The sequence below is a fragment of the Carassius gibelio genome, chromosome A2 (assembly GCF_023724105.1).
Source record: "Carassius gibelio isolate Cgi1373 ecotype wild population from Czech Republic chromosome A2, carGib1.2-hapl.c, whole genome shotgun sequence".
Taxonomy (NCBI): domain Eukaryota; kingdom Metazoa; phylum Chordata; class Actinopteri; order Cypriniformes; family Cyprinidae; genus Carassius; species Carassius gibelio.
In genome coordinates, this window is record NC_068372.1 from 28,963,026 (window position 1) to 28,985,091 (window position 22,066).

The 22,066-nt window shown below is 34.6% G+C and overlaps 1 protein-coding gene across 2 annotated transcripts in view; it reads left to right on the forward strand.

Moving 5' to 3' along the window:
• The window catches only part of LOC127937785 (CUGBP Elav-like family member 5), a 131,716-nt gene that overhangs the window by 61,977 nt on the left and 47,673 nt on the right, over nt 1–22,066 (forward strand). For both annotated transcript variants that reach the window (XM_052534304.1, XM_052534305.1), the window contains exon 3: nt 3,919–3,967. In XM_052534304.1, coding sequence (XP_052390264.1) covers nt 3,919–3,967 — 49 coding nt within the window. The remainder of the gene's footprint in view (nt 1–3,918; nt 3,968–22,066) is intronic.

A 22,066-nucleotide genomic window follows, 5' to 3' on the forward strand; every position in this document is an offset into this window, starting at 1 on the left:
GCTCGTGAGTGATAGGTCCCCATTAGCACTGATGTTGACTTCCTGTTGCGGCTGTGTCCCGTCTTACCCCTGCTTCCTGTTGCGACTCAGCCCCCTGTGTGCCGTCGCCGTGACAACTCCATACAGGAGAGTCTTTCATCACCGCTGCAACAGTGATGTCGCCACGGGCAACCACACAACTCACCTGCTGTACCCGTCTCTCTGTACATCTTCATTTTTCTCACTGTAGTGCTTCCGCTTGCTCCTGCTCTTCTCCCTACCTCCCCTGTTTTATTTCCCGTATCTTTTCAAGAATTGCTTGTGATTTTTACTTTTTTCAACTAATGTTGCATAATAGTACATTTCCCAAGCTAGGACCACATCCCAAACAAGCTATGAAACAGTTAGTTGAACAGAGTGTTGGGGAAGAGTAGAAAGAGGACGAATGGGGTGATGGTCAGGTTGATCAGGGCATCTTGAATTGATGGCTCAGAGAGACCCAGGGTGGGGGTAGCGTCTCGATCATATATTAAGGAAGGAAATGGGATAAGGTTGGCTGAATGGATGAAAAAGAGAGGGAAGAGTGGGTTGGAGAAGAAAGAGACAAACAGTACGGTATGGGGTGGCCCGATATATGGAGGTTTCGAGAAGTCAGGTGATCCCTAATGTCAGCTAATCAATTAACTCCCTACATTTTTATATGCAAGCTAGGTTAAATGTTCATTGTTCTTATCTTTTGTTGTAATTGTGATGTTTAATGAGATGTAGCTGTAGATTCAAAACTAGATTTTTTACATTTACTAAGGAAAATGTGGTGTTTTGCACAGTTCCAGGTGGTTGCCAGGATGTTGCAAAGCAGTTTTCCAGTATTTATGGGTTGTTGCCAGGGGATGCTGTGTGGTTGCTAGGATGTTTTAGGTGGTTGATAAGGTGTTTCGATGGTCTGGGTGGTTGCGTTGGCATCACTAGGTGTCACTATGGCATTTTGGGTGTTTGTTAAGGTGTTTTGGTGTTCTGAGCAGTTGCTAGGGTGTCACTGGGGTGTTTGCTGCAGTATTCTGGTTTTCTGCAGGGTTTACTATACGTAGCTTCACCAAGGATCATTAGGGCACTTAGGGTGGTTACTAAGGTGTTTTAATGTTCTGAGCTGTTGCTAGGGCATCACTTGGTGGTCACAAATGGTTCTAATTGGTTGCTTGGTAGTAACATATTACTATGATTTTCTGGCCTCTATATATGGCCCAAGCCCTTACAATGTGATTTTTTTTATTATTCAGTGATGGAAACGGGCTTCCATAGCCGGATGAGTTAAGCACTGTAGCTAAGCTTATATTTCTGTGCTTCTGTCATTCCGTCTTTCCGCTCGTTTGTCTGGTTTAATATATGGCACTTCTCGTCTGTGGCCTGTCGGCTTTGATTTTGAAGAGGTGCTGTGATTTCCTGTTGTCACGTACAGGATGCACACTGAAAAAAAATTTTCATTCAACCAATTAAAAAAATTTAGGGTAATGGTTCACATCTATATTTTATTACTTGTACCAATTAAAAATAAATAACTTGCTCTAAACAATATTTTCTCTGTCTATGAAAACTATTTAGTAAAACCTGATAGAAAGTATATTTTTCTTGTTGATGAAAGTAAATTAATTTAAATTCTATTTTTGATCTAAACAAAAAGATATAGATTTAATTAAAACAAACTTTCTCATTTAAGAAATATTAGAATAATTTAGTTTTCTCAATCAAATATATAAAGATTCAATTAAACAATTTTTTTAAATTTAAGAAATATGTATTAGAAATATTTAACTTTATCCAATCCAACAGATATAGATTTAATTTATCTTAATAGAATAGTTAATAGAAATTTAGTTTTATACAAATAAAAACATTAATTTAATAAAACATGATTTCCATTAAGAAACATCATTAATAGCATCTGATACAAATCTAATCCAAAAAGACATCAATAATTTTCAATACATCATTGTATTAACATTTTACATATCCGTAACTTGCTACTAAAGTGTCAGAATTTTAACATTCTTCTGAGTTTGACATTTTCAGATTTTTTAAAACATTTTTTAACATTTAGTAGCTGGCAAACATTGACATTTTCTTAAATCTGTGGAATTCGACAAGCATTGAATTAGGATTTTTTTTTTTTTCCCCATCAGAAATCTTTTTTTTTTTTATGATGCAACAAATAATAACCACCGGCCAAAAAAAAAAAAAAAAAAGTTGGAAACAGAACGCAAGTATGGAGTTGTTGCGTACACCGTCATAATACAATGTAAACTTAAACAAATTGGCAGCATTTAGAACAGCTGATTGCCAAGGCTTGACAGATTATACTACTAAAAATACTGAACCAACTGCCGAACCATAGCCAGCTACTCAAACACAAAATGAATTGCAGGGTAAACATTTGCAGGGATGTGTGGGAACCCTGAATTAAGATCAGGTGGCTGGTCGTCGCTTTTTTTGTTTAATACGCATGCGCAGGCATGTTCGAAATTGTACATTCATCCAAACAAATATTTTTCCGTTGAGCACTTAATGAAAAATATTTATATTCAACAATGTTTTGAACGAAAAAAATATTATTTGAAAAATGAAACAAATAATTGTAAACTAAATTGAAAGACAAATTATTAATTAGATGAGGTACTGCTTGAAAACTTTTTTTCAGTGCAGAACGCTGTCGTGATCTGATCAGCTTTCATTCTTCTTATCAGATTACATATTTTAAAGCTGATCCACACAAAACATCTCAGCCTTCAACTTATTAGATGTGTAAGATTGTGTCTCTCATTGTGTCTCTCATTGTCCTCACACGCTCGTCTTCCTCCTCACATCAGACACTAAACAAATGCAAATGTGCGTGTTTGGGCTTTTCTGTGCATCAAAGCACACGCTTCGTATTCATGAAAGACACAATGAATTTGTGCCTCTGTGCTCTAGGAAAAAGGCATCTAATGAACTCAGAAACATCCATCTTTAAGCATGAACCATAATAAAGAGAAAATACAATGTAGAGGCAAATAGTGAACGCAGAGATGGAGTGATGGAACAAAGCAGGCCTGTACAGATGCTACAGACCTCACCTGACTTCAGATTGCTCAGTGGTTGCTCTTTGTCACTTGCAATTATGTTTCATTAAAGTATAAACTTTGACATATTTCCATGTGAGCACCTCGCGCTACAGAGTTTTCAGTGTCTCTGTCTGAGTTCACTGTAAATGCTGTTCCACATGAACTTCATCTCTGCATGCACTCTGAGTTTGTGTCGCTTATAGCATGCATTTAGAAACACAATATGCGGCAAACATCTTCTCAGACTTGCAATGAGAAGGACTTGTAAACCTGCTGTTGGCAACAGAAGAGAAGCTTTAAGGGGTTCCTGTGGTTTTCTACCAAAATTATGACATTTCAACATTCAAAAATGAATAAATTAACCTTTGTATGGTGTTCAGGTCCTGGCTCATTTTCTGTGAAGAACATATATCAGAAGTTTTCAGAACTTTTCAATGACCACACACACACATTTTTATTATGTGATATTATGTTTTTTTTTATTATATTATTATAATATGTTTTATTATTAGAGAACGTCTGTGAGAGTGTGAGTGTAATAAAAATTATAAAAATATATATTTAAAAACACTATTGCAATTGCCCCCCCACCCCCAAATTGTGACTCAAATGAATAGCAGCTCAGATGATTTGAAGAGAAATGTTTGAGTTCATAGTGAGATCAAGCAATAGGTCTCAGTTGGATCTCTAATTAATCGTATTGTTGTCTAAGAGACACAATTGAGATTTCATTTAGGAGATCTCATTTGTGAATCTGGGAGGAAGACGACGCGCTCATAACCCTGCTCCTCTGGCTGCCTCTGCCTTACACCTCCACTTTAACCTTTCTCTCTCTCTCCCGCAGATGACACGGCCTATTCAGGTGAAGCCAGCTGACAGCGAGAGTCGAGGAGGTAAAGAGATTTCATTTCTTCCTCAATTTATTGCTCCTCACTCATTTATTTTCTGCTGGTGATATTAGCTTTGACTGGAGTTTTTCTCACTGTACATGTATGGTCTGCACTATTTATCGATTAGATTTAATTATTGGGGTTTTTGGTGCTTTCGGTAACATAAGCATGTGCACTCAGTTTCTCGCACCATGTAAGATGCTGTATTAAGATGCAAATAGTTTGATTTGCTGGGTTTTTTTATGAATAATTTTACAATTATAGACCAGTTATAGGAAGCAGGGCTTGCATATCGAGCATATTAATATTTATGGAAGCAACTGTAGTATTTTATTTTTTATTTTTGAATCATTTCTACATTATAGATGACTGGCATCAAACGTTTTTTTCACTGCAGAAGATACATTTATCTTAAAATAAGAAATGAATTTTCTTGAACAAAACTGCATATATTACTACTTGTTTTCATAAAAAAAAATATATATATATATTTTTTCCCGTCAAACAATAAGTGTTTAATTATGGAGCCCCGCATATGACAAGCAGGAGAAAAATAATAAATTGTGCGCAGAATTTACTAATTTGTTCCCTGGACGTACTAAAACGTGCACGTGATGACTATTTTGTTCCCTCGATTTGCTAATTTGTTGCCTTGATTTGCTTTATCGTGTGCACGATTCACTAATTTGTTCTCTCGATTTATAAATCATGTGCACAATTTATAAAATTGAGGGAACAAAATACCCTACTATTTTTTTCCTTCATTCCATGTGCAAGGCTTCATTCTTAATACAAAATTACTAATATTTTTGCTAATAAATATATTTTTAAAAATCCAAATGACAAAACATATTCTCTGAAAACATGTCTTAATATCTTATACAAATTTCTCAATTAAATGTTCAGTAGCGTTTAAACATTTAGGGTCAGTACAATATTTTAATGTTTTTGAAAGAAGTCTCTTCTGCTCACCAAGGCTTCATTTATTTGATCAGAAATACAGTAAAAACATTCATAATGTGAAATGTTTTCTATGTGAAAACCATGATGCATTTTTTCAAAATTCTTTGATGAATAGAAAGTTCAAAAGAACAGCATATATTTGACATAAAATAAGAAATTTGTAACATTTTTGTAACATTATAAATGTCTACTGTCACTATTTTGATCAATGTAATGCATCCTTGCTGAATAAAAGTATTAATAACTTTCAAAAAATATCCTTTAAATGGTAGTGTATGTTGTTTCAAGGAGATGTTGACTGTTAAACAAGATAATACTATTCATTTATTTATTTATTATTATTTTCATTTATTTATTTTTATTTTTTGCATCGTAGCTGTTTCTGAACGTGTTCCATGTGTCTCTCCCTTCAGCATTTTTCTCTGCTGTGTTAGTCTCTCTTAGCCTGTTTTGGGTATTAATTTTGGTTAAAGTGATTGGGTTATAGAGTGCAGATGTGTGCACAGACCTCGTTCTGCTCCTGCCAAGTGCATTAGCATAAGACTGTAAATGAAATAGTCATTCGGTCCGCCGCTGTGATGGGGGAGCCCAGGGGTACCGGTGCTTGGCCTGCTTTTCTTAAATATACAAGCTGCAGTGAGGTGGGCTTCAACACGCAATCAATAAAATAGTACAGCCTTTTTTCCAGTGCAAATAGATTAAAATATATTAAAATATTTCCTATTATCAATGTTGAAAACAGTTGTGCTGCTTCATATTTTTGTGGAAACCATTGCGTATGTAGACAGTAGAGGGCAAAGCAACTGACTAGGTTATAGTTACCATTCACAGGAGCACAACAATACACACAGGAGAAAGTAAAAGCATCATTCCTGTTGAATGAAAAAAAAATCAAATTTAGAGCCATAGCTCACCATCTTTCAGAGGAAACAGCACATGTCTTTTGTAATGGTTTGGATGGACAAAAAAACCTGTGGTGAGAGCGTTCTGTCACAAGGCCAGATTCACTCTTCTCTGTCATAAACGGTGTTTATCCCCCGCCTGCTGCCCACTCTCACACAGAAAATAGAGGGATGTGTCTAAAATACTGAAATGCTTTTAGTACACCAAACAAAAGAGTTTTTTCTGCTTCTGGCTCTCCAAATCTGATGTTCCAAATGTGCCTGTGTTTAGAGCGATCTTTTGTGCCCTGATTTGATGTCTCATTCTTTGGACACATGAGGAGGAATAATCTATAAAAAAGTAATTTTCGAGAGAAAATGTCTGATGTTTGAATGCAGCTTATGTGCTGATCATGCAGTGAGCTCTTCATTAGTGCTGTCACTGTATGCCAGGCTGGACATCGCTAGTACTGCTGTTTATACCAGGGGTTAGAGACGTGAACTAACTCTACTAACCCAAACAATCTTAACACTTTAAGCAGTGGTCTTTTTTTCACTTGAGCTTGTGTAGTGTAACTAGAAGCATTTGCAAATTTCTAAACTGCCTTGTTTTCACTTCATGAGTGTGATCTTGATTTTTTATTTAAATAAATTCATCATAGGTGATGAATTCTGGGAAATAAAGAGCTATTCTGAGATCTATCTATCTATCTATCTATCTATCTATCTATCTATCTATCTATCGTTCGTTCGTTCGTTCGTTTTATCATTCGTTCGCTCTCTATATATCAATTGTTTTATCTGTAGCTCTTACTGTCTGTTTGTTTTATTATTCGAATACTCTCTTCTATCATTCTATTGTTCTATCACTTCATCATTTTGTTGTTGTTCTATCACTCTGTCATTTGATAGTTCTATCATTTCATCATACTGTCTATTGTGCTATTGTTCTATCACTCTATCTTTCTATGTTCTATGGGGGGTGTTCCCCAGGGCTCTGTTCTGGGGTCATTACTATTTATTACTTACATCAGGCCTGCTGAACATATTATATGTTGTCAAGGCTTTCATTATCACTGTTATGCTGATGATATTCAGATATATACTGCTTGCAGACCAGATTCTATTCAACAGACCACATCACTTTCTACCTGTGTTAATGAGCTAAAAACCTGGCTAAATTGAACTGAATTTGAACAAAACAGACATTTTTATTACTATTGCATAGTAAATGCTCCCAGTTTCAACCTTGATGCTACAACTATTTTTACATAAGTAAACTATCCAGAGTTGTATTTTTCCAGCTTTGCCAATTAGCCAAAATTGATCTTATATTTCTCCAAAAGATGCTGAATCATACATGCATTCTTTTATTACATCACGCCTTGACTACTGTAATGCTCTTTTTGCTGGATTACCATTGCACTACAGTATATCTCTCGTTTACAATATATTCAAAGTTCTGCTGCAAGACTATAAACCCATACTAAACGATCTGCTCATATTACTCATATCTTATTTAAACTCCATTGGCTTCCTGTAACATCTCGCATTACTTACAAAATTTTTTGGATTACTTTTAAATAACTCAATGACCTTGCTCCTCCTTATCTCTATGATCTACTGTCTCCTTATGTCCCACCTCTATCACTTCGATCTTCAGGGTGTGAATTTCTTACTGCACTTAGATTTTGTCTATCTTCATTGGGTGGCAGGTCATTTTCCGTCATTGAATTTTAATTATGGAACTCTATACCACTGGCACTAAGGACAATAAAATCACTTTTTGTATTTGAATCACAACTCATAACCTACTTGTTTACTCAATACTACCAGTCATGTTCTTTAGACACTCTCCTCTCTATCCTATACTACCAGCTGTAATTCACTCTGTGTATTTTTGTTGCATTTACTCTTCTTTGTTTTGGTACTTATTGACACTGTCCTCTTTCTGTTGTTACTTATCCTGTGTTATGTATTTATGTTTCCAGTACATAATTGTACCATGATATGCAACTGTGATCATGTCTATCCCTGGACTGGGCAAATGTCTACTGTCCACTTAATTTGATTAATTGGTTTTGAAATGACTGTTTATGTTTATGTGAATCGCCTGTCTATTGTGTTACTGCTCTTGTACATCATCCTTGAGCTTGGAAAAGGCACTATATAAATTAAACATATTATTATTGTTATTATTATTTTCTATAATTTATTCCTTTTATTTATCACTCTGTTTTTCTATTTAAAACATCAAATGAAAATCGACTGTTACACTCATATACTGTTACACGTATATGAATTTCTTTGAATTTTCAATAATTTTAATTTACCTTGCATTCAAATGTTAATTGCAATTCTGTATTCTATTTGTTACTTCAATTCAAATTCAGTTTAACTTTAGAAAAATCATTCGTAATTCAGTTTTGATTGAACCTTGTTTTTCTACTTTGACTATTGTTTGTATTCTTCGCTAAGGCTTTTGCCATTTTTACATTGTTTACTCTCATCCCTATCTTGCATTCTTACCGTATTGTCCTTCCAGGGTGTATAAATGACTTTCACTATTGATGCTACAAGACTATTAGAGAATGTTGATCACACAGTTGCCCTCTGGTAGGTTTTCAGCTGCTCAGATTTAGCTTTAGTTGGCCCCAAACACTTAACACAGTGTCTTCACTGGCTGATGTTACTGATATTGGCAGTCCAGGGCAGAAGGGAAGCTCCTGTCAATAGCTTATCAGAACACCAGTGATGAAGGACGTTATCAGATTAGCTTAAACTAATTATTTGTAATTAACAAATGGTCAGTTAGCTGCTCAATACTGATCTACTTGGCTGGTAAATGACATTTACTTGATCAGCACCTGCACTGCGCTCAAAATAACATCTTACTGACAGCATTTTAACATTTATTATCCTATGATCTAACTAACTGTCTGTCATTCTGTCTGTCTGTCTGTCGTTCTATCGTTCTATCATTCTGCCTATTGTACTATTATCCTGTCTACCATTCTATGTCTATCATTCTATCTATTTTTTTTCTTATTAATGACAGATCTATGAATTTCTTTGAATTTGTAAAATAATTTTAAGTTTTCCTCCTCGCATTCAAATTTGAATTGCAATTCTGCATGCCGTTTCATACCTCAATGCAAATTCAGAATGTTTGTTCTCAGTTCAATTCTGAATGTCACACAATTTTGGTTTTCACTGACACACTTTGCCTCAGGCAATCAGATGTGATGTCCAACAGAACTATGAAAAATATAGTCCATTTCAGCACCAAATCACTATAATATTTTTTTTGTTTCATGATTGACTAGAAAAATTGTTGAAAAGTTGAAAAATGTGACATTCCAATTCTTTATTCTTAATTAATTTTTCAGCATCAAATATTTATTGAGCTGATTTGTCGTGTCTCATCATATTGCTGTTGCGGCCGTTTTATAAAAGCAACGATGCTGTATATGCTTTATGTTACAGCATTTTTACCATAGTTGCTATTGCAACATGAAACACAAAACATTGAAATTACAGTTTGCACTGTGCTGATGGAGGATGTTACACAAATGTGGTAAAATTGCATCATGATCCCATTCCATCATCACATGCTGTTTGCATTTGCATGTAGCTAAATGTATTCATTTGTATAATGCATTTAAAGACTGCTGTGGCAGCTTCAGTTCCCTCTCCTCCTTCTAGTACAAGGGATTGTGTGTAATACTAGCCCAAAATAGTAAAGGAGAATTTTGGCATTCTGTTTTCAGTGATTTGGGGAATATAGTATGTGAATGGAGATTCAGGATGTCAGTGGTCATGTGCACCTCCTGCTCTGCTATCATAAGAATTCCCCATAAAGATTTGACCTTTACCATCCCGACCTGATCGTTAACCAAATGTCTCATTCATCACGAAGCTCTGTGTTGTCTCTGTGCTGTGATCAAGCGTAGTGGAGTATTGATTAGCGCCGTAATGGATCTACTCATTGTGGATGGGTGGGGCTCACTCTGTTTCCTATATGCAATTATCTAAGTGATATATGATTGTTTGTCTGCGTGCATGTGTTTGTGTAACGCTGTTATCATCGGCGTGTGCCTGATTGGGACTGCAGTAAAATTGCTGTTGTTCCAATCTGGCAGCACTCTTTTATAATGAAGTGAACTCATTTGCTGAGCTCAGGGTTTAGAGATCTCTTTCAGTCCAACAGGCCTGGAGGACAGATTTACATGATAACAGCCCGAGTGGAGGTCATGTGCAGTAGTATTGGTCAAAACACAAGAGAGCAGTTGTACAGAGAGTGATAATGATATCAGCTTTGCATTTGGTATTCTCATTATATGGTTTATGGATCCATACATTTTTGCAGTTTCAACCTTGTTGTCTGTACTTTATTAACCAAGGTGTCATGCTACCCCTACAGAATAGAATAGTAAAAAGAATACAAACATTCAAATAGAGCCTTTTATAATAGAATAGAACTGTATAGAATATTTTATTTACAATAGAATTTTATTAAATAGAACCATAGAATGCTACAGAACTGTATTCATTTACTTAGGACTATTTCAAATGAAACAATATAGAACAATACAGAATAGAATACCATTCAGAAGATTTTCTGGTTTAGTAAGATTTATTTTTTTTTTTGAAAGAGGTCTTTCAAGCTGACCAACTGATAAAAAATACAGTAAAAACAGTAATATTGTGAAATTAAATTACAATTTAAAATAACTTTTCTATTTAAATATATTATAAAATATAATTTATTGCTATGATGGGCAGCAGAATTTTTACTCCAGTCCTCAGTGTCACATGAAATCATTTTAATATGCTGCTCAACAACAACAAAAATGTTGTTCTGTTTAATATTTTGTAGAAATTGTGATACATTTGTAAAATTCTTTAATTAAACAATTTCAAAAGAACAGCATTTATTAAAAAAGAGAAGTCTTTTGTAACATTATAAATGCCTTTACTGGCACTTTTTATCAATTTAATAAATCCTTGCTGAATAAAAGTAAGAAATTCTATCAAAAAATAAACAGTTATGAACGTTAGTGTACAAACTAATGAAATAACTGTCTAATTCTGACTGTCTAATCGGTCTAGTTCAAATCTATATTGAACTGTAATTTTTTTTTTTTTTTTAAATAGAACCATATAGAATAAAATAGGACACAACAATCTAATATAGAACTGTTTACTATTAAACTCTAAAAAATATATACAAAGGAATACAACCATTTAGAAAGAAATACACAACAGAACCATATAAAATAGAAAAACTGTATTAAGCAGAACAACATACAGTAGCACATAACCGAGTACAGCTATAGAGAGAGAATAGAATAGTGAATAGAGTGGCAGACTAATGGATGTGTAAAATAGTGAGCTGGTGTCTTGTCTTTTTCCTCAGCAGGGTGAGAATAACAGAAGAGTGAGAGAGAGTTTGACAGGGAGGAGTGTGAGATGAGCTCTGTGTGATGCAGTCACTGTGTGTGTGTGTGTGTGTGTGTGTGTTCTCTTATACAGCAGCTACATCAAAGGGAGATGTTATTATGTCTCTCTCTCTCTTTCTCTTTCTGGCTGGCTGTGGCCCAATGTTTGATTTTATGCCCTAGTTTTGGAGAGCCCTCATCTCCCCTCACCCTTTCTCATTTTTGAGCGCTGTCCTGATTCTCTGGGCTGTCTTTAGGATTGATATACCACTGAGAGACAGACAGATGGAAGGAGAAGGACACAAACAAAGAAGGAGACACAGATTAGCACTAGTGAGCTGCCTTTCTGTCTATTGCCTACATAGACAGCATCCTAACTGAAATAAAAGCTCTTCAGCACTTTTGGCCAGTCTACATATACACAGACTCACAGTTACTTCCAGTAGAGTGTGACATTAGTATGGAAGCCCGTTACTGCCATATCATACAAAATTAAAAAGGACTTTTTATCTCACAATTCTGAGAGGAAGGTCAGATATACAAGATATACACTTGCAATTGCAAGAAAAATTTCATAATTTGTTACTTTTTTCTTGCAAGTCATGTGTGGGGCTCCGTAGAAACAAGCCTTTGTCGAATTCTGAGATGAAAAAAGCTTCTTTATTATTATTTTTTGATTCATGTTGGAAGAAAAAAAGGTAATTGCAACTTTTTATTTTAAAGTTATATGTTATTCTATTAGAAAATAAAGTCTGAATTGTGAGATAAAAAAAAAATTAATTACTGAACCTTTTTTATTCTTTTATTCCGTGTTAGAAATGAGATTCCACACATTTGCATATTGCTAACGTATGGCTATTCAATTATTAGCTAAACCAGAGTATTTAATCAGAATTTTTCGATATTGAGTGCAAATTAGAGTACATTTATAGTTAACAATTCTCTCTTATGTAATCTTTAATTGATTTTTCACAATGCATTTTGGATGATCTCCTCCTTAAAGTTATTCTACTTTTGTTGTCTACATTTTTGCACTGCCTTCAGGTCTATAATGCATTGAAATTCCTAACTATGTAGGCAGCACACTGGGTTTCAGAACACAGCTGCTCTGTTTCACTCTCTCATGTGTTTCATTTTCTGGTGTTATTAAAGTGGTTGGGTGTGATATGTGAAGCCGGTTGAGTCCCGTCCCTCAAAGCTCTGGGAGAATGATGCTAAATGAGTCTCTCCATGAAAACCCAACCCCCATCCCTCTATCCCTCCATCCATCCCTCCCTCCTGCTCTCTCTTTCTGTCTCTCTTTGAAGTTCACTCCATCTGACTGGCTGCTACATCATTTATGTCCAGTTCAGTGAGCTCACAATACATTTTAATCAGTGTACCTATTCACATGTATTCTCTCTTTTTCTCTCACTTTTTGTCATTTTTGCTCTTATATCTTAATTTGGCATGACAAAAACTGTATATTTATATCACCAAAGCAATGCAAAATAAGCCAAATAAAGTAAATTAACAATAGTGTAAAATGAGTATACAAGTATTAATAAGTAGTTTTAACAAGTGCAAAATATATGTATGTGTACAATTTTGTTTTATGAATGAAATGTTAAAATTAACAAACAGAAAATTATTACAATGTATAAATTGTCAAATATGATTAGATTTTACAATTTTGACTTCAAAATTTGATTTGAACTAATGCTTTATAATTGTTGGATTTTAAGCTGAAATTTAATATGTATAGTAGGGTTATTACAGGGAAATTTGTTTAAAATGTTTGTTACTTTAAATAAAATAAATGTTATCTGAAATAGAATTTTTAAAAAAAGTTGCAGAAAGGTTAATTTAGTTGAAGTTAAACTAAAACCGAAATGTAAATGGGAAAAAAATTAAATGTAATTGAATTCAATTCAAGTATATTTGTATAAATCGCTTTTTTCCAATACAAATCGTAAAAAAAAAACAGCTTTACAGAAAATTGCGTTTATACAATATTTAGTAGTAGCTCATAATTGGTGAATGTCAGTTTGTGTGCATATTTTTCAGAAAAATTAATACAAGACGTAGTCAGCCAGACGATGAACATTATTAACACCAATTATTATATGATGCAGTCACACTTGTAGCAATATTTGTTAGTTCTGTTTGTTGATTCAGGGTCAGCATCATCTGGGGTCCTCTGAGGGGTCAGCATCATTTTTATTGAAGAAGCAGGACAACCACCTAGAAGTGCATTACAATAGTCCAGTCTAGAGGTCAAGAATGCATGAACTAGCTTTTCTGCATCAGAAACAAGTAACATGTTTTGTAGCTTGGCAATGTTTCTAAGATGGAAGAATGCAGTTTTTGTAACATGGGAAATATGTTTTTTAAAAGACAAGTTGCTGTCTAATATAACACCCAGATTTTTGACTGTAGAGTTTCAAATTGTAATCTACAAGATTCTGTGTACTGTTTTTTGGTCCAATAATTAATAGCTCTCTCTTATCCGAATTTAATAGGAGAAAATTATTGGTCATCGAATCTTTTAAATTTTTAACACACTCTTAGTTTAGATAATTTATGGTTGAGATATATATCTGAGTATCATCAGCATGACAGTGGAAACTAATCCTGTATTTTCTAATAATATTATCAAGGGGCAACATGTATCTGGAAAATATAAGGGGACCTAGGACGGATCCTTGAGGAACTCCATATTTTACTTGTGATAAATGAGATAACTCCCCATTTAAATAAACAAAATGGTAGCGATCGGACAGGTAGGATCTAAACCATCTTAGAGCCTGCCCTTGAATACCTGTATAGTTTTGTATTCTATCTATGAGTATGTCATGATCTATGGTGTCGAACACAGCACTAAGATCAAGTAAAACTAGCAATGAGATGCAGCCTTGATCTGACGCAAGAAGCAAGTAATTTGTAATTTTAACAAGTGCAGTTTCTGTTCTATGGTGGGGCTTGAAACCTGACATACTTCATACAGATAATTTTTTTGCAGGAAGGAGCTCAATTGAGCAGACACAACTTTGAATTTCTAAAATTTTAGACATAAATGGAAGTTCACTAGGATCTAGTTTTGGTTTCTTATTAAGAGGCTTAATAACCGCCAGCTTAAATGGTTTTGGGACGTGACCTAAAGATAACGACGAGTTAATAATATTTAGAAGTGGTTCTTCGGCTACAGGTAATCTCTTTCAGTAATTTAGTGGGTACAGGATCTAATAAACATGTTGTTGGTTTAGATACAGTGATAAGTTTATTTAGCTCTTCCTGTCTTATAGTTGTAAAGTACTGCAGTTTATCTTTGGGTGCGATGGATGAAACTGAAACTTCTACGCTGTAGAATCTACATTCGCTATTGTATTTCTAATGTTATCTATTTTATCAGTGAAGAAATACATAAAAGTCATTACTATTAAACATTGATGGAATATTTGAATCAGGTGACTTCTGGTTATTTGTTAATTTAGCCAGAAATTTTTTGTTTTTTTTACTATTCTTAACACTGCACATTTCATGTCGTGAAAATGTTTCATCTTTGCGTGACATAATCATGAAGTAGATTTTTATATTTTCTAAAGTAAATGTTAGTATGCCTGTTTAAAACTTACAACAATGATAGAATGTTGCGGGTGGTTGTTTGGCGTTGCTGTGTGGTTATTACATTTACACATCCAAAGTGATATACAGTGCATTCAGGCAATTATTATTATTTATGTTTTTTACCAGTATGTGTGTTCCCTGGGAATTGAACCATCAACCTTTTGTGCTGCTAGCACAATGCTCTACCACTGAGCCACGTGACCACATTAAGCTGTTATTATTAAGTCTGGCGTGGTTGCTAGGTGGTTTCTTATTGTTTTTAGTCAGAAGAGCTCAGTCAGCATAATATTATTACTAATGCTTGGTATGAGCAGTAGTAACAGTAATAACACGCTAACCCTTGGATACTTTTTCAACATGATCATTTGTCCACTTATTAATTGAATCCATTGACAGATCATTGTCCAGCTGCTGTAGATGGGTTTGCATGCAGGCAGTGGTGCATTTCTGGTTTGGCCTGGTTTGATGGATGGCATTTAGAGATGATATGAGCCGAGAGGTCCAGCTTCGGTCATTAGTGGAGTCACCAAACAGATGATCTGACACATTATGCCCATAATAAAGAAAACCTTTATTTTCTTAGCTATTGATCTACAATCAAAGCAAATGGGCTGTGCGATCTCAGAGACGTGTCTACGACCTGCTCTCGGCCAATGCAGGATGCGCTCCTGCTCTCGTTGGCCCGCGCAGGACTCGCGCTATGGATCCCCGAGGTATGCAGAGGAAAATAGGACCACCTATCACAGCTGTCCGTGAGCTGGTAATGGGTTTTTTTGGGGAGAAGCAGTAATAGATGTGAGGAGAATAGAGGAAAATGGATACTAGAGGAGGGGAGAGACATTACAGAGTTTTACTGTGCGTTTGGGAGCCATTCCCAAACTCCTCTGAGCCACAGAAATAGGGATCATCTTAGAATGCTAAATAGGCACCTTGAAAACCCTCATCAAAATCTCAGCGTGGTGCGTACTCTTTTTCAAATCCTAGATTTTTCTTTTATCCGTCTATCTTGTGATTCATATTTTAGTGAGTGCTTTGTTGGGAAGGGTGATGCAGGTTTCTCCAGCTCCAGAGACGGCACAGAGAGGAAAGGAAAGACACAATGGATTCAACCAAGTGTAATCTGCTACTGCTACTTAGCAAGGTTGAGAGGGGGTGGATCAGTCGAAAGTTGATTGGTTGTCCGCATGAGTGAGCCTGTCCAGTGGCATTTTTACCTCAATTGACAAATGGATAAATTGGTAGAGAAAAGCAGCTGGCTAAATGTAAATAAATAAGTAACTGCCAAATGCTTTTCTAAAGTGCTATTTAAAATGAACTATTTAGCTAACTATTTTATTTAAGTGTTTAACGTAACTGTTTTTTATTTATTAATTTACGTTTTTATTTACAATTAAAAAAATGTTTTTTTCAATTGAATGTTTTTATGCTGTTTTATGTTTATTTTTATGTTTAAGTGTCACTACACCCAGTCTAGGTAAGTGTTTGTGTTGGCCGAGTGTTGATATTTGGGTGAGCTATGTATTACACTGCAGCTAGTTTCTCATGACCTAAAAGCACAAGATCCTGCAGTATCCTTGTAATCTTGATTTATAGCAAAGAAAAAGCTAATGAAAGTTAAGGCTAATTATTAGGGGAAAAACTTTCATCCAGACGTCTGGTCACTTTAGGTCTATCATGTCATCCAGGGTCATGCTGTAGAAGCACCATTAAAATCTCATAATCACAGTACAAACAAATGAGAACAGATATTTGTTATACGCTTGTTAATCTCTGACCTTTTGTTCCACTCTTAAAGGATCACTAGACTGAACGTTAGCTTTTTCACTCGCTTGGGAAAATTTGCCATTCTACGTTCTGTTAATGATGCAAATTGTGGCCAATCGTATATTATGAATGTATTACAGTCTGCATTATAGATTTTGTTATAGCTTTTAATTTAATTGGCTGGTGATGTATTGAATTGGACAGAACTAGCTGACTGAAACGCAAATGTGGGTTTAGACTGGCTATTGCTTGCTCTTTCAGGAAACCAATAATGTCTTAATGGAACGGCCATCGCTGTGTGATTCAGTCTGTGGTTCTGGCCTGCTTCTCTGAACACAAACCATCATTTCATAGATTTATCTCTGGTTGCTTTTAACTTTGCAATCTTGTGGAACTAAATGGAAAGATTTTATACTGTTCAAAAGTTGTTGTTTTCAACATTTGTAATGAATGCTTCTTGAGCAGCAAATCAGCATATTAGTATGATTTCTGAAGATCACTGAACACTGGAGTAATGATGCTGAAAATACTGCTGTGCATCACAGGAATAAAATACATTTTACTATATATTTACATAGAAAACAGTTATTTTAAATTGCTATTATGTTTTGCAATATTATTGTATTTTTAAACTTTTGAAAATTAGTGTAACATTTTATTTAATGTAAATTAAGGCAGAAACACATGACCTGCAGTGTCAAAAACATTCCCTTTCCATGAAGCCTTGGGTGAGAGGAAAATTATTCCAGAGGTAAATTATTTCTTATTATACATGTGAATGTGAATATGTGAAAATGTATCAAAACAGAAATATAACAAGGATCCCATTGTGATGTAGTTACTGTCAAATTATCTACTTTTTATTGCTTTCATTGCATTGCATCATGTGCTTAGGCTACTGCTGACATGTGTGTTGCATTGTAGATGGTATGTGTTCAATTTTAACATGCAGAGCACACAGTAATCAGCAGGACTCCACAGTAAGGTTATTTTATGTCGGTAGTGAATATATTTGTTGGTCCTATGTACTTTTTCCCTGTCCGCCCCTCAAAAATGTGGATTCAATTATGCAAATGTTTATTTTAAAGGCCAAAATAGTTACTAGTTTGTAATAATAGCTGTACATGAGTGATGTTTTGCACCATGTAACATCAGTAAGTGTTAAACCATTATATTTTTTAGTGTAAGTCTGTTTTCTGCAACACTATTTGGTTGTATTGTTTCAAAGCCATTTAAGGGTTTCCAAGATACTTTTTTCTTATAACTAGATAAAATGACACCTGCAGAAAGTCTGAAATTCATGAAGTCATGGCATTAAATGTTGCATCATCAAAAAAAATAAAAAAAAATAATTGAACATTTGATATCTTGTTTTCTGAGAAACTAAATTAAGTGACTTTATGCTTAAAACATGAACAAATATCTGTCAATGGGGAATTAAAATGAGTTTTTGTTTTGAATTAAGTCGATTTTTGAGCCCATTGACAGATATTTTTTCTTGCTTTAATCATAAACTGACTACATTTTATTTTTTCAGACAGTTTTTCTTTAAGACTTCTTATTTTATTTATATTTGCTACTCAGGTAAATATATCAATTAATTTTACCTTCATAAAACCTGCAGAAAGCCTTCTGTAAACCAGCAACACATCATGTAACTCAGCAGCATCCAGTGAGATGATAAGTCTTGCGTGTCTTTTGTTTGGTGAGGTGTAGCTGTCGTTCTGTTCGACGGCTCATAGATCTGAGTTATAGATGAGGCGCTGTAGGTGTCAGCCCTTCTGTTTCGACTTCTCCAGCCTTCTGTCTGTAATATTCTCCTGCTGTGATGGGATCTGGCCAACGTTATGCCACTGGAATTCGTCTGTCTTCTCTTCTGCTGTGTGTTACGAAACATTGATGCCGTCAGTACTGACACTTCATTGCCTTTTTTTTTTTTTACTTGACCCTTTCTGGCATGCAGCAGCAATGGCATAGTTGATCACCAACACAATTTTAATTTAGATTTTCTTTCATCATTGTAGCATATTTGGCTTGTGAAATCAGTATATGAATTTCAAGGCTGGTAACAAGAAAAAGAGACATTATAAGTTTTATTGTATACAGCCTATATCTATTTTGATAGTTTTCTTGCATTAAAACATGATTTTGCATTAGCTGGACAAGCCTTGTTTATATAAATTATGATGGTGATAAATGATATTAAATAATAAAATGCACCGTCATATGCTTTAGGTATAAACATTTGGAAAACTACTTAACTAGCTTACTTTTAAAGTCTATTGACATGTGCTGATCCTGTGAAATGAGTGTTTTCAGTAACTGTGTAGATGTGGGTCTGCTTGTGTTTCTGGTTGTTACTGTATTTTCTCATTTACCTTCAATACCAGAGCTGAAGGACCTGGACCAGTTTGTAGCACAAACCATACGTTAGTTTAGTAGGGTGTTTCCTTAACTTAAGGGGTTTGTTGTAACCACCTTTGTGAACTCTGTGAATAAAGTGTTCGCTCAGCATTAATGACCCTCTCAGAGCTGTGTTTGTTGTTGTGTGCATTAGCAGGTAAATCTAGACTCTCCTGTGTGTCCTGAGCTCAGTCGGGCTGATTTGATTTCATCTGAAAGGTTTGCAATGCGGAGAGAGCATTCAGGCTTCACTTCACTGGTGTGTGTGTGTGTGTGTTTCGGGATGGATTTGCGTTCCTGTCAACAGTTGAACTACAGGTATATTTTGTTATTCCAAAATGTAAAAAGAAACAAGCATGTTCTGTATACATTATAAAACAGATATTTCTTCTTTTAAATCTGTTTGGAGGAGCTGCATTCGTTACCTGTCCTTTATTTTGACAGATATCTCTTACACATAATACATTTCTTTATTTTAGTAAAATGTAAAGCACTGTATAATTTCACTCCCATTATTTAGACCTAATTAAAAAAACTTAGGAATCACTCACAGCATCTTAGCAACACTCTGGAAACCACTTAATAATAACCTAGAAACCACCCGATAGCTGTAGTAAAATCACAGCACTTAGTGATCACTGCATGTGTTAATGCTGTTCTCTTAAAGTTAACTCTATCATGCTTTTATCTTCATCTGTCAAAGTCAGAAGTGTGTTGACAAGGGTTAAATGGGGTAGTGCTTTAATTTAGCACACACACACACACACACATGCTCTGCTGCGGCTGCATTCACTGACATTCGCTGTCATCGCTTTTAAAAACAAACAAAGATAAAAGGCCCTTGCGTTCACACCAGTCCCATCTGAATGCTCTCTGAGCAAACAAAACACACCGACAAGATGAAGGTGTAAACTACCACTCCACCTGTGAGACGCTTCTGTTTGTAGGACAACTGCTTAGCATATTAGAAAAATATAACCCAGGGATAGAACAAAGTCTGTTTATCTGTTTTAGGGAGAGAAAGTAGGGGGATTTAGTTGCAAAGAGGGAAAAGGGTTTGTAGGTTCAATCCTCCATGAGTCCTGCTGAGAAATAAAGGGGCATATTTGTTTGGTCTCTCAGTTGTGTCAATGTTTAAGCCTATTTACAGCTTTTAATCTGCTTAGAGCTTGCCCCTCTTTCTCTCTGAGCGAATATGAAAAAAACAACAAAGCCTTTCTTGAAAACCTTTTGTGCATTTGCAGTATTGCTCAAGTAGCAATAAAACAGAGTACTGCAGCAGTCGATCTACTTTAAGGTTTAATTTAGTGTTTTAGAGTGTGATGTTGTAGAGTAGATCATCATTCCGCTCCATTCATCTCTAGATCTGTGAAATATATTGTTCACAGCCCATTCTCTCAGGAGGAGCGTTGTTTCAGAAGATTTCACAAAACCTCTGATGTCTTTTAGATTGCTTTTGTGCTTTGAGATAGAAATAGTTTCAAAAGATGGATGTTGAAATATTTAGTGGTGTTTGCTGAGTCAAGCATTTTTTGTTATCATTGCTCATACTTTGCATGAGTGATTTGAACCATTGACTGAATTTGATCATGTCAAATACTACCAGGTCATGTCAAATACATATCAGGCTTTCTCTGACCCTCATCAAGTGTTTCAGACCCACAACCTATATGGCAAAAAAACATATTTTCAAATATATTTGTAAATATATTTCAAAATATATGAAAAAAAAAATTGTGGGAAAACTACAAATAAAAAAGACAAATTAAGGAAGAAGAAGAGAAAGCAGCTAAAATATTGTAAAATATATTTACGGAAATATATTTTCTACCAATATTGTTTTGGAGTTTGGATATATTTTTGAACATATATAAAAAAAAAATATATACATATATTTTAATAAATATGTACTGTAGGAAATACATTTTCTTGCCCCTAAAAATTTTGTATATATATATATATATATATATATATATATATATATATATATATATATATATATATATATATATATATATATATATATATTTTTTTTTTATTATTATTATTATTATTATTATTATTATTATTATTATTATTTATTTTATTTTTTTAATTTTTTTTGAGCTTCAATCAACATATCCTTGAGCTTCACTTAATATACTTAGCATATATTTTAAATACATTTTGTATGTAGTTGTGTGAGCTTGATCTCCCAGATCCAAAGTAATTCTGAAGGGCACATATCCATTGTGAGCAAAAAAAACAACAAAAAAAACACCTGGTCTATTATCCTCCCGCAGGAAGCATTAGTTTCCAAGCAGGCAGTAACACAGACTCCAATGCTGAGTTCAGGACCTTGGACAGTTCATGGGAAAGCAGCCGTGACTCACAGAGCAGCAGATGTCTTTGGAGAGGTGAGGAGATGTCCACCAGATGGCTGTGCAGATGTTTCCATGCTTGAGTTTTCACTGACCTTCAAAAAAAAAATAACTTCTCAAATAGTCAATGCAGGGCTACCAAGGGACATTTTACTGCTAGGAAGTTGGTCATTAGAGAGCTTGGGAGAATTAATAGAGTTCTCAGTAGTATTTTATTTATCTACCAACTCTTGAGTTTCTTCAGAAATTCATTTGTTGTTTTACAGTTAAAGTGTAGAGCTATAAAGTGGATGTGGTTAGCAGCTTAGATCATTTGGTGAGTTTTGATTGCGATCTTGGTATTTTGGCAAATTAAGTCATTTTGTCAAAATCAGGCTTTGGATGCAATGTTGGATACAGTTTTGCTGCTTCATATTTTTGTGGAAACCGTGGTTTATTTTTTTCTGGATTCTTTGATGAAAAGAAAGTTAGAAAAGAAAAGCATTTGTTTGAAACAGAAATCTTTTGTAACATTATAAATGGCTTTATGCTCACTTTTGTGAAATTGAATGTGTCACTGTATGAAGAATGAAGAAGTAAGAATAGCAGTGTGAAAATGTCTCCTTTATGTAAATAATAATAATCTTAGTTTAAATGACTTGAGGGTGATAAATAATGACAAAATGTTCATTTTCAGTTGAAATG